At 40.0% G+C, this 15,395-nt stretch overlaps 1 protein-coding gene across 1 annotated transcript in view; it reads right to left on the bottom strand.

The window, feature by feature from the left end:
* The window catches only part of CSMD1 (CUB and Sushi multiple domains 1), a 1,215,136-nt gene that overhangs the window by 363,260 nt on the left and 836,481 nt on the right, over positions 1-15,395 (bottom strand). Inside the window, exons 22-23 of the mRNA XM_017887857.1 lie at positions 12,034-12,225; positions 11,435-11,561 (exon numbers count right to left, since the gene is read on the bottom strand). Of these exons, the coding sequence (XP_017743346.1) occupies positions 11,435-11,561; positions 12,034-12,225 (319 nt within the window). The remainder of the gene's footprint in view (positions 1-11,434; positions 11,562-12,033; positions 12,226-15,395) is intronic.

Below are 15,395 nucleotides of genomic sequence, written 5' to 3'. Positions count from 1 at the left end.
GACATAGGCATGGGCAAGGACTTCATGTCTAAAACACCAAAAGCAATAGCAACAAAAGCCAAAATTGACAAATGGGATCTAATTAAACTAAAGAGCTTCTGCACAGCAAAAGAAACTACCATCAGAGTGAACAGGCAACCTACAGAATGGGAGAAAATTTTTGCAATCTACTCATCTGACAAAGGACTAATATCCAGAACGTACAAATAACTCAAACAAATTTACAAGAAAAAAACAAACAACCCCATCAAAAAGTGGGCAAAGGATATGAACAAACACTTCTCAGAAGAAGACATTTATGCAGCCAACAGACACATGAGAAAATGCTCATCATCACTCGCCATCAGAGAAATGCAAATCAAAACCACAATGAGATACCATCTCACACCAGTTAGAATGGCAATCATTCAAAAGCCAAGAAACAACAGGTGCTGGAGAGGATGTGGAGAAATAGGAATACTTTTACACTGTTGGTGGGACTGTTTACTAGTTCAACCATTGTGGAAGACAGTGTGGTGATTCCTCAAGGATCTAGAACTAGAAGTATCATTTGACCCAGCCATCCTATTACTGGGTATATACCCAAAGGATTATAAATCATGCTGCTATAAAGACACATGCACACATATGTTTATTGCAGCACTATTCACAATAGCAAAGACTTGGAACCAACCCAAATGTCCATCAATGACAGAAAACGTGGCACATATACACCATGGAATATACTATGCAGCCATAAAAAAGGATGAGTTCGTGTCCTTTGTAGGGACATGGATGCAGCTGGAAGCCATCATTCTCAGCAAACTATCTCAAGAACAGAAAACCAAACACCACATGTTTTCACTCATAGGTGGGAACTGAACAACGAGATCACTTGAACACATGAAGGGGAACATCACACACTGGGGCCTGTTGTGGGGTGGGGGTAGAGGGGAGGAATACCATTAGGAGATATACCTAATGCAAATGATGAGTTAATGGGTGCAGCATACCAACATGGCACATGTATACATATGTAACAAACCTGCACATTGTGCACATGTACCCCAGAACTTAAAGTATAATAAAAAAGGAAGAAAAAAAATTGCTATCCATAAAGAAAAAAATGAGTAAAAATTATTATGACTCATTGGATAAAATATCTGTGTTTATCAAAAGAAATCAATTCAATATAAAAAAATGGGCAAAAGACTTCAACTGGCAATGAATAAAAAAGGATATTCAAAAGGTCAGTAAACATAAAAAAGTGTTTACCTTGATCAAGCATCAGGGAAATGCAAATAAAAACCTAACACACACCCAGTAGAATGGCTAAAATGAAAAAACAATCCATCCCATTGTTGTTCAGAAGGTGAAGTTCTTGAAATTCTCTCACATACACCCTTTCAGGAAGTGCGGATAAGTATAACCACTTTGGAAAACTGATAGCACCTAATACTGTTGAAGGTAGGATTCACCATTACCCAGCAATTCCCGGCCTCAGTATATACCCATGGAAAAAGCATACATACATATATTCACCAAGTAACATGTCAAACCATATTCAAAGCAGCACAGTTTGCATTAACTCCAATCCAAATGTCCATCAACACCCAGAATAGATAAATAAATTATAACAAATAAATTATACCATGAAATATCTAATGGTATCAATAGGTGTGAAGGTTGAGGAAATCAAGCAGACACAAAACGAATCATACTGTACAATTCTCTCTCTCCTTTTTTGTTTTTTAGTCAGAGTCTTAATCTGTTGGCCAGGCTGGAGTGCAATGGAGTAAGATCAGCTCACTGCAACCTCTGCCTCCCAGCCTCAGGCAATTCTCCTGCCTCAGCCTCCCAAGTAGCTGGGATTACAGGCATGTACCAACACAACTGGCTAATTTTTGTATTCTTAATAGAGACAGAGTTTCACCATGTTGGTCAGGCTGGTCTCGAACTCCTGACCTCAGGTAATCTGCCCGCCTCAGCCTCCCAAAGTGTTAGGATTACAGGCGTGAGCCATCGTGCCTGACAATTCTCTTTTACATAAAATTCAAATTCAGCAAAACTCTTCTGAAGTCTGAATAGTAATTGTCCTGGAGAAGAGATAATTTGAATAGAGTTCAAAGGTCTATCCTGGTCCAGGTAATATTCCCTTTCTTTATCTGAGTTCTGGTTACATGGGGGTGTTTCTTTTGAGAACAAGCTGCACTTCTAATTTGTGCAGTTTTTCTGTTATACGCTAATAAAAAGCTTAAACAGACAAACAAACGTGCATCCTGGTACCATGGAGTTTTGCCATCTCGGAAAATGTCTCATGACTCCAATAAAAAATATGATACAACAAAATTTAAACGTAGATAAGCATCAGTCATTTTTTATTCAAATGCAAAATTGTTGAAAGTCAAAATGCCAGACACTATTCCACTAGGTAAAGGAAGTTAAAAAATGGAGTGAGGCCAGGCACAGTGGCTCACGCCTGTAATCCTAGTATTTTGGGAGGCCGAGGCAGGTAGATCACCTGAGGTCAGGAGTTCGAGACCAGCCTGGCCAATAGGGTGAAACCCCGTCTCTACTAAAAATACAAAAATTAGCTGGGCATGGTGGCAGGCACCTGTAATCCCAGCTACTTGGGGGACTGAGGCAGGAGAATCGCCTGAACCTGTGAGGTGGAGGCTACAGTGAGCCAAGATCGCGCCATTGCCCTGCAGCATGGAAGACAAGAGCAAGACTTTGTCTTAAAAAAAAAAAAAAAAAAAAAAAAAAAGAAATGTGATATCATTGCTAAGGAACTCTGTGATATCAGATACAGGCACATGAGGAAAAGTACACACCCTCCAACGCACAGTGTCCCAAGGTCTGGCAGATACAAGAAAAGCACACCACCATGCAGAGGACATGGGTCTAATTCTGCCTCCACGGAGTCTGGGAAGGCTCTTGTCCAGCCAAGAGCAAGCAGGAAAGGAATCCAGGGAAAGGAGAGAACCGGAAATGCAGGTAGGAGGTGAAGTGCACAGAGAAGAGGAAGTCACTAACCAAATGTATTCACATGTCAAAAAAGTCAACACAGGAAAGGTATAAACAAATATAACCAATACAATGTTAGGCAGAATTTTTTTTTCTGGCCAGATCGTTAAAAAGCCTTTGTCCTGTTTCAGAGAGAATGTGGAGACACCACATTTCCATGTACTGCTGGTGGTATATCTACTCCTTTTAGAGGCAATTTGGTAATGGCTATAAAAATTCAAATGTGCAAACATAGCAAGTGTAGCTTTAGAAATTCATCATGAAAAGTGTCCTGGAGGTGACACGTGGGGAGTATGGTAGCATTACTTATAACAGTGAAAAAATTAAAAGCAACCTGAATATTCCAAAAGGGTGTAGTTTAAATAAATTATGGCACATTCAGGCAATGGAATACTATCCCATAACTAAATAGGATGAGGCAGAATTACAAATTTGGATGTAAACATTTGACCATGTTTATTAACTCAAAATAAATGTTCAGAATAACATGGCGTAAAAAATAATTAAATAAAAAGATAAATGAACAAATCAAATTTTATTTGTTTCTATTTGCATAGAAACAATTTTAAAAAGCTCTATCACCTTTTCAAGGGTAGTTTTCTTTGGTGTCTAAGATTACAGAAAACTACATGTAGGGTGTTTTGTTTTTTCTGCAGCACTTTATTATTTCAAAATAAAGAAAAATAAATAACCATAAACTATATCAAAGAGCTTATCCTGCACATAATGAGTGGACAAAATAGTTTTTCTTTTTATAGCAAGCTCAGGCAAGTGAAATGACTAGCTCTGCTTTATGGAAAGACTTGTACACATGAGGATGCTCACACCCTTTGACCCAGCAAACAAATTTCCTAGACATTTATTCTAAGGAATTGTATAAATATAAACCAAGATTTACTTACAAGACTACTCGTTACATCATTATGCACAACATGAAAAATTAGAAATGGCTGGGCGCAGTGGCTCACACCTCTAATCCCAGCACTTTGGGAGGCTGAGGCGGGCAGATCATCTGAGGTGAGGAGTTCGAGACTAGCCTGGCCAACATGGTGAAACCTTGTGTCTACTAAAAATACAAAAAAATAGCTGGGTATGGTGGCACATGCATGGAATTCCAGCTACTCAGGAGGCTGAGGCAGGAGAATTGCTTGAACCCAGGAGGTTGAGGTTGCAGTGAGCCCAGATTGCATCACTGCACTCCAGCCTGGACAACAGAGTGAGACTCTGTCTCAAAAGAAAAAAAAAAAAAAAAAAAAAAAAGAACAATAAAAAGAAAAGAAAGAAAATTAAAATGGTATAAACAACCAACAAGCAAGACAATGTTTAACGATACATGCCCACACCACAGAATATACATCGATACATACAAGACGTTTGCCAACATGTTAATGTTGATGTCTATAGGGGAATAATGCATGATGTCTTCACATTTTTAAAAATTTTTTTCAAAATCCCTATATAGACATTAGTTTTACAGACATAAACATAAATTTTTAAAATAAAGAAAACAAACCATATTGCTTGGAGTAGGAGCAGTGGGTGCAAGGCGGCCCTTGCAGGACAGTTAGTGAAGATGCCTGGTGAGTTAGGAGGGTCTGCCCAGTGAAGAAGCCAGGTAGTGGGCAGGGAGGAGTGTTTGGGAGGTTTCAGATGTGGTCTAAATGAAAAATGAAGATCACAGGAGTGTGGGAGCTGTGAAACTTACCCTGGAGGTGTTGACATGTGGATATGATATTAACAGAGATTATTAGTACAGAAGGAAGGTAACTGATGGAGAGAAATGATATCAGGGAAGAGCACAGAGTATTTCTGGATGGGGTAATAAAAATGAATTTTTGAGGTTGACATTTTAATTGGGCCCTAAGAGATGGGAAGAAACTGGAGGTGAGTCAATGAGGGGAAACTCAAGAGAGTGTGTGTAAAGACAGCACCTCAGTAGTACAGGCTGTGGTCAGAGATCAATCAAGGTTTCTTTGTCCTGAAGTGTAAAGTATCCATGAGCAGCCAAAGATACACCTGGAAAGCCACAGTAAGCCAAATTCAAGAGAGTGTGATGGTTCTGGGTAAGAAGCTGGTGCTTGTCAATATACAGTGGGGGCATGTGAGAGATTGGAGAGAGTAAAGGATGGATTTGGGAAGGTCAGGTGAGAGAAGACTATAAAGTAACAGGAAAGTCATGGGAATTAGTAATAGTGGATAAGAAGAAAGGAAATAGAGATGGAGAAATGACAGGGCTTTGGTTTCAGATTCCATGCATTTTTTTTTTCAGTGCCTCGTCTAAAGAAATCTCATATAATTTATCAAAAGAATTCCATGAGATAGACAGTCCTATCTTCATTGTTTTAGGTGGGAAGTTATTGGATATTGAGGGAGGAGAAATAAGCAACAGTAGAAAATAACACTGAAGACTAAAGTCTCCCGTCCCTTGGAGGGAGGCAATAACACAAATAGGGAATGACAGTAATGATGAAATAATGATGAAATGTGAGGAGCTGGGAACACATGATGAGCTCTGAGGAGAGATGTCAGGGAAGGTGGGATCAGCTTCCACCTTTTCATCTTTTGTGCTTTTCGGCTAATGAAATATCTCTAGAAGTTTCTTTAATGTTTTTTCCTGGAGTCACTTCTTCTGGGACATCTCCATCGTTCTCATCACAGCATCTCCTCCCCTACACTCCTACGTCCACCTTGGCTGAGTTTCCCTGGCTGCCTATGCAAGGTCTCTCCTCACAGTAGTGGCGATGTTCCTACCTCAGCTATTTCTCCTGTAATTCCATTTATGTGTGATCTGAGTTTCACTTCCCATGATATCACTTCTCATTTCTTCCCTGCATGTCTATCTTTTCTGGGCAATTCCTTCTGTGGAAAATCCCATTTTGTAAGACAGCAAGTGCACTGATCACTGGGAGCAAAGAAGACAATGCAACTACCCTCTTTGCTGTCTGTGCATGCACTGAATAGCAGGCAGCCCTGTGAGCAGTCACCAGCAGATGTTGAAAGAGGAGATGGGATCTGTCACCAGTGATGGTGATGTGCCTTGTTATTCGTATAGTGATCTGGGAACTGAAGAGCTCAGAATTTGTCCTTCGTGCATTTTCTCGCAGTCTATTTACCATGGCAGCTGAAATGTGAGTGGTATGGTTGGGAGCTGGTGTTATTGAACTAATCTGTGGCAACTGAAAATATGTGTCAGAACTTTGCAAAGTGAGGAGGGTTGCAGGTTTCTCCCCTCTGACTCAGGCTCTCCTAAATGTCTGGTAAGGTGATCCATACCCAGCAACTGCTTCCAGAACCCCAGGTTAAGGGGGTCTGGAGTAGCAGCCATAGGCATAGGGAAAACCTGTAGACTTCTACAACTCTTTTATTTCCGGCTGAAATTCACTTAACTTGATATTTTTTTGCATTATCTGTGAAAAATAAGGGAAGGGTCTATAGTGATCTTGACAGGAATGGAGAAATTGGAGATGCTTTTATTCCTGACTGGCCCCATACCTGTCTGTCACGTCAGGAAAATTCTCCCACCCATGGTCTATGTACAGAGCCTGGACATGGAGACTGGGGATAAATGTGAAGTTTTCCTCTTGGTGTATTTCCTACTGGGATCTGGAAGATTGATCAGAAGTAGATTAATATTCCTAGATCTCCAATGCAGGTTTCACTCTAATCTCTCTACAACCTGATGCCGCCAGAAAGAATATCCAGGGCAGGACAGCCAGCAGAACACCGAGGTCGTCAAACCACATATTACGTTTTCTAAAAGTCTGCATAGGAATGCTTTTGACAACCTTGATACATTTTGATAGGCCTCCAATGTTTTCATACTGTGTGAGCTTATTAAAAATAATTTCCTTCAACTATACTACCAAATGCAATTTCCTGCTAACAATTAGGAACAGAAATACATTCAAAGTGAGCTTTCCAGACAATTACACTGGCAGAAAAGCAATTAAAACTTAGGAACAATGTACACATATGGTTATGTAAAACATAGCTTTTAATGTTGCTAGCGGAAGAAGTTTATAATGCTGTTACTTCTGTTATATAAAGCATGGCTGTGCCCAGCAGTGAAATATGCTGGATCTCTTAGAGAAATGTTACCATATAACTTTCAATGGGGCTAAATTTTCTACAATGTCTTGTGATTAGACTTCTAATTAAATTTGGCTCAGGTAACCGCTTTAGAGCATATATGTTAAAATTACAAATTCTTCCAACCCCAGCCCCATAATAATAACTATTTTGGGGTATTCTATTACCTCAAACAAAGAGGAATGGCACTATATAGGCAGAATTGCTCAATGAAATCAATGTAGCCCTGCAATAATTGGCCTAAAGTATTGAAACCAGTCTTTACATATTTTCCAAGATCCCGCTGTTTATTCATTCCTTGAGAGTGAAAAACATTTACATTAAGATATCAAAGTATAAATGCATAGTAATGATATTTATATTAAGCCATTTTAAATAGCTAAATTGATCCCCGTGTTCGTATTTATACGACTGATGTATTCCTCATTTTCAAGTTAACATTGGAGGTAATATAGACTATGTTACCATTGAAATAAATAAGACTTAGAAACCATGCCAGCTAATATCCAGGCTAAGACCAGACACCATTTTTCTGAGTATTAGTACAATTTTAAGTACATAATACATGATTTTAGTATATTATGTACTTTTAATTATGGTTTTTCCAGATCGCCATACTAAAACTGCATTTATATTCTTAATGAAAAGTGGTTCAATCATCAAAACATTTTGGGATTAAGTTGAATGTCAACTGAGGAAATCCATGATAAATATTTGATGCCACCTTCTTAACTTGCTTGTCGGGAAGAAATTTATGCTTTAAATTTAATAGATGTACTTATAAATTTGATAGTGTATACCCTCATATTGAAAGATATGTATAAGAAGAAAATTTTTTCCAAGTATATCATACTACATAAAAAACTAGGCCATTATATTATTATGTACAATTTTTAAAATTAATTTATTTTCTCTTTTTAATTATTATTATTATTATTTGAGATAGAGTCTTGCTCTGTCACCCAGACTGGAGTGCAGTGGCATGATCTCGGTTCACTGCAAGCTCCACCTTCCGGGTTCCTGCCATTCTCCTAACTCAGTCTCCTGAGTAACTGGGACTACAGGAGCCCACCACCACGCCCGGCTAATTTTTTGTATTTTTTAGTAGAGACGGGCTTTCACTGTGTTAGCCAGGATGGTCTCGATCTCCTGACCTTGTGATCCGCCCGCCTTGGCCTCCCAAAGGGCTGGAATTACAGGCATGAGCCACCACACCCTGCCTATTTTCTCTTTTTTTTTTTTTTTTTATTAAAATGTTAACTGATTCTTAGATTCACCTGCAAAGAGTGAATCCATCACTTGGTTTGCATTTAGAGAAAGACAGTGCTCACTCTAATTCCAGTAAATTAAAGCACAAAGGAAATTGTAAGAAAACAAAATGTGAAATTCTAAAAGAAGATAAATTATTTTATATAAAGTCACTCCATTATCATAGATGATTTCTACAACTTTTCAAAATCGAAGCCAGTGGAGTGGTTTTTACATTTCTCAAATCTAGTATTTGTGAATTCAAAGTTAAGAACTAATATTTAATTTAATTAATTTATTTACTTAAGACTGCAGTGGTGTGATCATTGCTTACTGCAGCCTTGACCAACTGGGCTCAAGACGTCCTCTCGCTTCATCCTCCCAAAGTGCTGGGATGAGAGGTGTGAGCCACTCTGCCTGGACTATTTATTTCCACAGAAACATGCCTTTATTGATTTTCATGAGGAATATGAAATATTAAATTCTGTTACTCAGATATACTTTAGTGTTCAACAGATCAATAATCATCAAATTATTTATCTTAAGGGCACACACTCATTTTAAAATGAGTTATTATAAAATAGTATGTGCTGTGGTTTTCCTGTCTCCACCAAAACTCATGTTGAATTTAATTGCCATTGTAGCCATACTGAAAGTGGGAGCTTTTAGGAGGTGATTAGGTCAAAAGGGCTGGGCCCTCATGAAGGGATTAATGCTGTTATCATGGGAGTGAGTTAGCTACAGTGGGAGTGAGTTAGCTCCTGATAAAAAATTAAGCTTGGCCCCATTTCCTCTCTGTCTCTTGTGTACTTCCTGGCTATGTGATGCTCTCACCATGTGGATTCATCACATGCCAATGTCATGCCCTTAGACTTCCCAGCCTCTAGAACTCCAGAGTTGTTAGGAAAAGAAACCTCTAGTTCTTTATTTCTTTATAAATTACCCAGTCTGTAAGAAGTCTGTAGTATTCCGTTTTTTTTTTTTTGAGATGGAGTCTCGCTCTGTCCCCCAGGCTGGAGAGCGGTGGTACGATCTCGGCACATGGCAAGCTCCGCTCCCCGGGTTCACACCATTTTCCTGCCTCAGCCTCCCGAGTAGCTGGGACTACAGGCACCTGCCACCACGCCCGGCTAATTTTTCGTATTTTAGTAGAGACAGGGTTTCACCGTGTTAGCCAGGATGGTCTCGATCTCCTGACCTCATGATTCACCCGCCTCGGCCTCCCAAAGTGCTGGGATTACAGGAATGAACCACCGCACCCGGCCCCCTAGTTTGTAATATTCTATCATAGCAGCAGAAACACCATCCTAAGATGTTTGCAGTCTAGATATGCTTTAATTTTTCTTCTTGCTCCTTTTATGTAGTGAGAATCTTTCTTACATAGGGTCTACAAGTGGTAATAGTTTGTGCCACATCAATTCAACTTACTCCCAAGTTGTTAATGTGACTAAATAGTAAGACACATGAATTTCAAAGGCCTTAGATGTCAGATGAGCAGAAACAGCATCATGTAACAGAATATGCATTTCCTTCACTCCACTTCATCCCATTTTATTTTTGTTAAGCTATAGAGTTGCAGTGAAAGAAGTCTATGATATCTATGTAATATACATTACTAAGCTTGATAGGGTGGCTTTTGTCAACAAGGACAAATATCATCTGTTTATGAATATTTTTCATCCTTCCACATCTCCTGCCTCAGTCTCCTGAGTAGCTGGAATTACAGGTGTGTGCCACCATGACCAGATACTTTTTATATTTTTGCTGGTGATGGAGTTTCGCCATGTTGGCCAGGCTGGTCTCAAACTACTGACTTTAAGTGATCCACCCGCCTCGGCCTCCCAAAGTGTTAGGATTACAGGCATGAGTCACTGTGCCCAGCCTGACTTTGACCTGTTACTGTTTTTCAGCTTCACATATGTGAAGGAGGAACTGAAGCAGCCAGGCCAATTCATTTACTCTTTGGTGGGTACAATAGCATGACGAAGGAGTGTAGAGACCTGGGACATGCAGACTAAGGCTATTGAAGGTCAGATTTTTTCAAAAGCAAATTTTGTACAGAGAATTAATAATAACAACAATGAAACAGAAAAGTTAATTGAAGGAAAAGTATATTTTAAAAAGTATTCCTTAGGACTGTGTGTCCTCTTCATTTTAAACAAGAACTAAACATAAAACTTATTTTAAAATTACCTTTTGCCTTATGTGCTATGGTTTTGGAGATAGATTTCAGACTAGATCACCAAGAGCTTACTTTAAAAATATTACTTCCTGTTGATTTAAATAACTCACCATAATAACTCAGAACTCACTATTGGAATAAAACACTGTTTGTTTAAATGTTCGCATCATTTTCTGAAATTTGCAATGATTTTCTTTTATACGTGTTACTTTAGAGTACTTTCTTGGTCTACCTCAAAGTTACTTTGGTATATTGCAAAATGATACACATTGCTCCCACCCTGTACACAAGCCTTTTTAAAATATGACTTTGCTTCTCTTCCTATTAAAAGAGCAGTGGAGTCTGTTTCTTCATAACTTGAGTCTTGCCTAGCCCATGAGACTTGCTTTGACAAAGGGCACCTTAGCAAGGGTAATGTAAGCAGAAGTTGGAAGTTTGTCATCCCTTGCTGCTACAACTTTCCCATCCTGACTAGCCTACTACAGGAACAGAAGCCTTGTATGGAGGGGCTCCTGCCTTCCCAACCATCCCAGCTGAGGCCCTCACACCTAAGGAAGGTCATCCAGGACTACTCATCCCCAGTCAATCTCACCCAGGTCAGAACAGCCCAGGCAACCCATAAAGTCATGATGTTTTTTTCAGCTACTAAATTTGGGGGATAGTTTGTTATGCAGCAGAAGCTAACTGAGACACTCTCATTTTGTCTTTATTATATAGAACTTAATAAATGGTTTCAAGGGAACAGCAAAGTAAGCAAGTGAGCCAACATAACATTTAGCTACAGCTTTACCTTTTCTTCTTTGGTTCAGAAACTTTAACCATGCATATTTGGTGTTCCACTATCTCTACTACAAGAATAGAAGGCATATCTCTTTTCTCAAATCACTGAAACCAAAATAAAACAAGTACCTAATGGTCTTTCCTGGGTCTGCCTCTATAATCCAGGTGCAGTGGAGGTTGTTGTCATAAGGAGCTGGATAGCCGGGGGACAATATTCGTCCTGATGTGGCTGCATGGATCTGACCACCACATTCCGCTGTAGAAGACACAGAGAGATGGGAACATTCAACTTCAGGCATCACACATTTCTATTTAGCTACTTTTAAAAGCCAAAGCCATTATGTCTGCATCATATACATAGAGAAAAAGAAACACCATCATCTACCTCTCCTGATCATTTCAATACTTCTTCCAAATCATTACCTCTGTGGAAAGCCTTTATCCTCCATGCAATTAAAGTTGAGAGCATAAAGCAATAAGACACGCATGTGATAATTCTAATAATAACACTGTACCCATAGTCTCCATAAAAGAGTACTAGAAAATCTATCTTTCATTGCTGAAAACACACACTCACAGACACATGCAAATCTCAGAATACATAAAACTCACACTGTAAGGTGTGATAAAATTCCTCCTCTTTTCCAATAAAGGAAGTCAAAGCAACATGGCATGAGTACCCTGAGGCCTGGCTTTTGCACAATAGTCTGACTGGCTTCCGCACTCACCTATGCATGAAGGTAGCGGTTTGTCCCACACTCTCCTGTCTCCACTCAAACAGGTCAGGGTGTTGCTGCCATGCATAGCGTACCCCGGGTTGCAACTGTACAGAACTACAGTGTCAGTAAAGTGGCCTTCATCACGGATCCTATAGCCATAGTTAGGGATGCCCGGATCCTCACATTTTACCAAATCAAAACCTGCAAGAGAGAGAGGGAAGGAATGAACAGAACTCAAGACAGGGTGCACAACTGCCTTAAAACAGAGATGAAATAAACAAGTTTGCTAAATGCTCCTTGAAGGGTAGGGAGAAAAAAGGAGATTGTAAATTGACAAAGGGGAAAAGAAAGACGGGTCTGTATTGGGGGCTATTTGTTACTCATTTGTGATTTCTTTAAGTTCGATCACCTTATTTGCTCCTCCCTACTTACAAGCTTTTTATTTTAGTATTATTTTTTTTTTGACAGAGTTTTGCTTTTGTTGCCAAGTCTGGAGTGCAATGGTGCAATCTTGCCTCACTGCAACCCCTGCCTCCCGGGTTCAAGTGATTCTCCTGCCTCAGTCTCCCAAGTAGCTGGGATTACAGGTGCCTGCCACCATGCCCAGCTAATTTTTTGTATTTTTGGTAGAGAAGGGGTTTCACCCTGTTGGCCAGGCTGGTCTCGAACTCCTGACCTCAGGCAATCCACCTGCCTCAGTCTCCCAAAGTGCTGGGATTACAGGACTGAGCCACCGTGCCCGGTCCCTCAAGCTCTTCTTTTCCAGACTTCCCCAACTTCATCTGTCACTCCAAGCCTCCAGTCCGCACACTGGATTCTGTGGTGAGCCCCAATGCCCTCTAGGAATGGGATGCTCTGCTGCCTCTTTGCCCTCTCTGCCACAACCTAGACCTCCAAGGAAGAGGGGCCACCCAGTGGCACCGCCAGGGTGCTTTGCAGAATCCTGACAGCCAGAACTTATTCAGCCCATCATCAAGAGCCACCCACCTTCCCGACAACTTCCTCCAAACTCCAAGATTTCAACTTCGTGGGAAAAGAAAACGTTGTTCCTGCCCACAGAAAACTGGGGGCTCCTGAATTACTGCCGACCACACTCCTGATGGTGCATGGTTATGAGGCTCTTGAGGAAATCCACACACAACAGAAACTCCAGAAATGAATCATTATAATGACCTCATCAAAATAAGCTCTTAAACTCAAAGAAATAGATGACGGAAATGAAGATTTAGCTTCTGCGGTACTGACAGCCGTATATTGCTTTTATGTGAGGCAATATTTTAAGGCCATCTGTGAAGACAGTCTTACAGTAACATATTTCTCTTCATATCATGATGCAAATTTTGACAATTGTAAAAAGGAGAGCTGGAAACTTGAGGGGCCACGTGGTCTCTTTACTTCTATTTCCACCAAACTTTGAATGTTTCCTTTTCTCAAAAAGAAATTAAACTAAATTTTGAAATGAATGTGTGACTTTTGCTAAGTCTTCCTGTCAATGTGGAGTCTGAGATGCTTTCCATTGAGGAAAATATATTCTTAAATTCACAATGTAATTTTACCCTGCTGATGTCTGAATAATCAAGATTGAGATTTGCAACTTCATATAGGAGAAAGAGTGCATGCTTGATGCTTTACACTCAGTCGCTAAGAAAATTTCCTTCCATAAAGTTTCCTTAAACAAAGAGTCAGTCTTTAACAACTATAACATTATTATTTTTATAATAATCCTGATCTGTTTAAGAGACACCAATAATTTTAATTCAAGATGCTTGGAATTCAAGAGCAGAAGAGTACATTGATTTTGGTGCCAAGCAAAGGGATATGCTAAATTCCACGAAGGGGAGGTAGAAATTAGGGGTAAGGTTTCAATCACCTCCGGTTTCAGGGTCATTCAAATATTTGATGACCTTCATCTGATTGCATAATGCCAAGAAGACAGGGCGGAAAGGAAGACATTCAATTGTCCTATCATGTATGACAAAATCCATCATTATTACAGATTATTCAGTGCTCATTTCTGTTTTCACAGAAAGGAAAAAAGAAGCAGAAGTCTTCGTTGTTGTTATTGTTGTAGTGTTACTGGGTTTGGGGATTTGGAAGTGACGGCCTCTGAACAGCACTTTAGAAGGCAGTCCTGCCTAGCAGTGGGGATGACCACCAGTAAACCAGAGGCAGAAGGACTCATTGGAGGCGATGATTCTCCCTGGGCACACTTGGAGTCCACCTCACTACTCATAACAAACGATCTTCCAAGATGTCGCACTCTCTTGAATTTACATTAGGTATGCTGCTCATCACATGCCATTGGAACACAGAATTGGAAATATCCATTAGGCACACAAAATCAGGGTGTAAAAAATATAAAAAAAGAGTTCAACATCTATCCCTATGATCAGAACCACTGGAACAGGATCCTGGGAAAATTTTAAAATCTTTTTGAGGGGTGAGGGCTGCCCATGCTAACGGGGCACCCAGGTCCTGTCCATGAAGAACAAAGCTGTGAATGGCAGCTGGGCCAGAGAACTGTGGGGTTCTGCACACAGCACCCAGGAGGCGTCCACCCTAACAAACCACACCCAATGTGACCTGAACTTCTCGTTTTTCAAGGGGCATAAGAAATCAGTCTGTTGCCCAGGCTGGAGTGCAGTGGCATGATCTCGGCTCACTGCAACTTCCGCCTCCTGGGTTCCAGTGTTTCTCCTGCCTCAGCCTCGTGAATAGCTGGGATTACAGGTGCACACCACCACACCCAGCTAATTTTTGAATTTTTAGTAGAGACGGGGTTTCACCATGTTGGCCAGGCTTGTCTCAAACTCCTGACCTCAAGTGATCTGCTTGCCTCGGTCTCCCAATGTGCTGGGATTATAAGCGTGAGCCTATAATCAGCCAGATAGTGAACACTTTCTTATAAAACAAGTTTTATGCTAGGTGATTTGTGATGATTTGTGCTAGTATTGAATACTGTACAGGAAATGAAAAACAGATGGTTGCGTGAGTGCTCAAAGTATACTTTCTACTGAATGTGTATTGCTTTTACATCATTATAAAGTTGAAAAATTGTAAGTGAACCATCGTAAGTTGTGGGCTTTCTGTGTTCATTTTGACAATAAATTATGTCCTGATTGTACAGAAGAGTTTATCATAAAAGATTTTCTTCGCTGGAGACAGATGGTTCTGTTGCTAAAGTAATGACATTGATTTTCCTGTGGGACTTACAAATGGTTTCAGTAGTTTATAGCCATAAACTCTACAGGTAGCTTTTAGATATTAATGCTTTAAACGTTATCCAGAACATGCCTCTGCGTTCAGAAATCATGGCTTTTAAAGACTTCAATCAAAAGGCTAACAAGGTTCTAAAATCCAAAACATGCTTA

Source organism: Rhinopithecus bieti, unplaced genomic scaffold (genome assembly GCF_001698545.2).
Source record: "Rhinopithecus bieti isolate Rb0 unplaced genomic scaffold, ASM169854v2 scaffold_15838, whole genome shotgun sequence".
NCBI lineage: Eukaryota > Metazoa > Chordata > Mammalia > Primates > Cercopithecidae > Rhinopithecus > Rhinopithecus bieti.
This window is presented reverse-complemented; position numbering and strand designations above follow the sequence as displayed.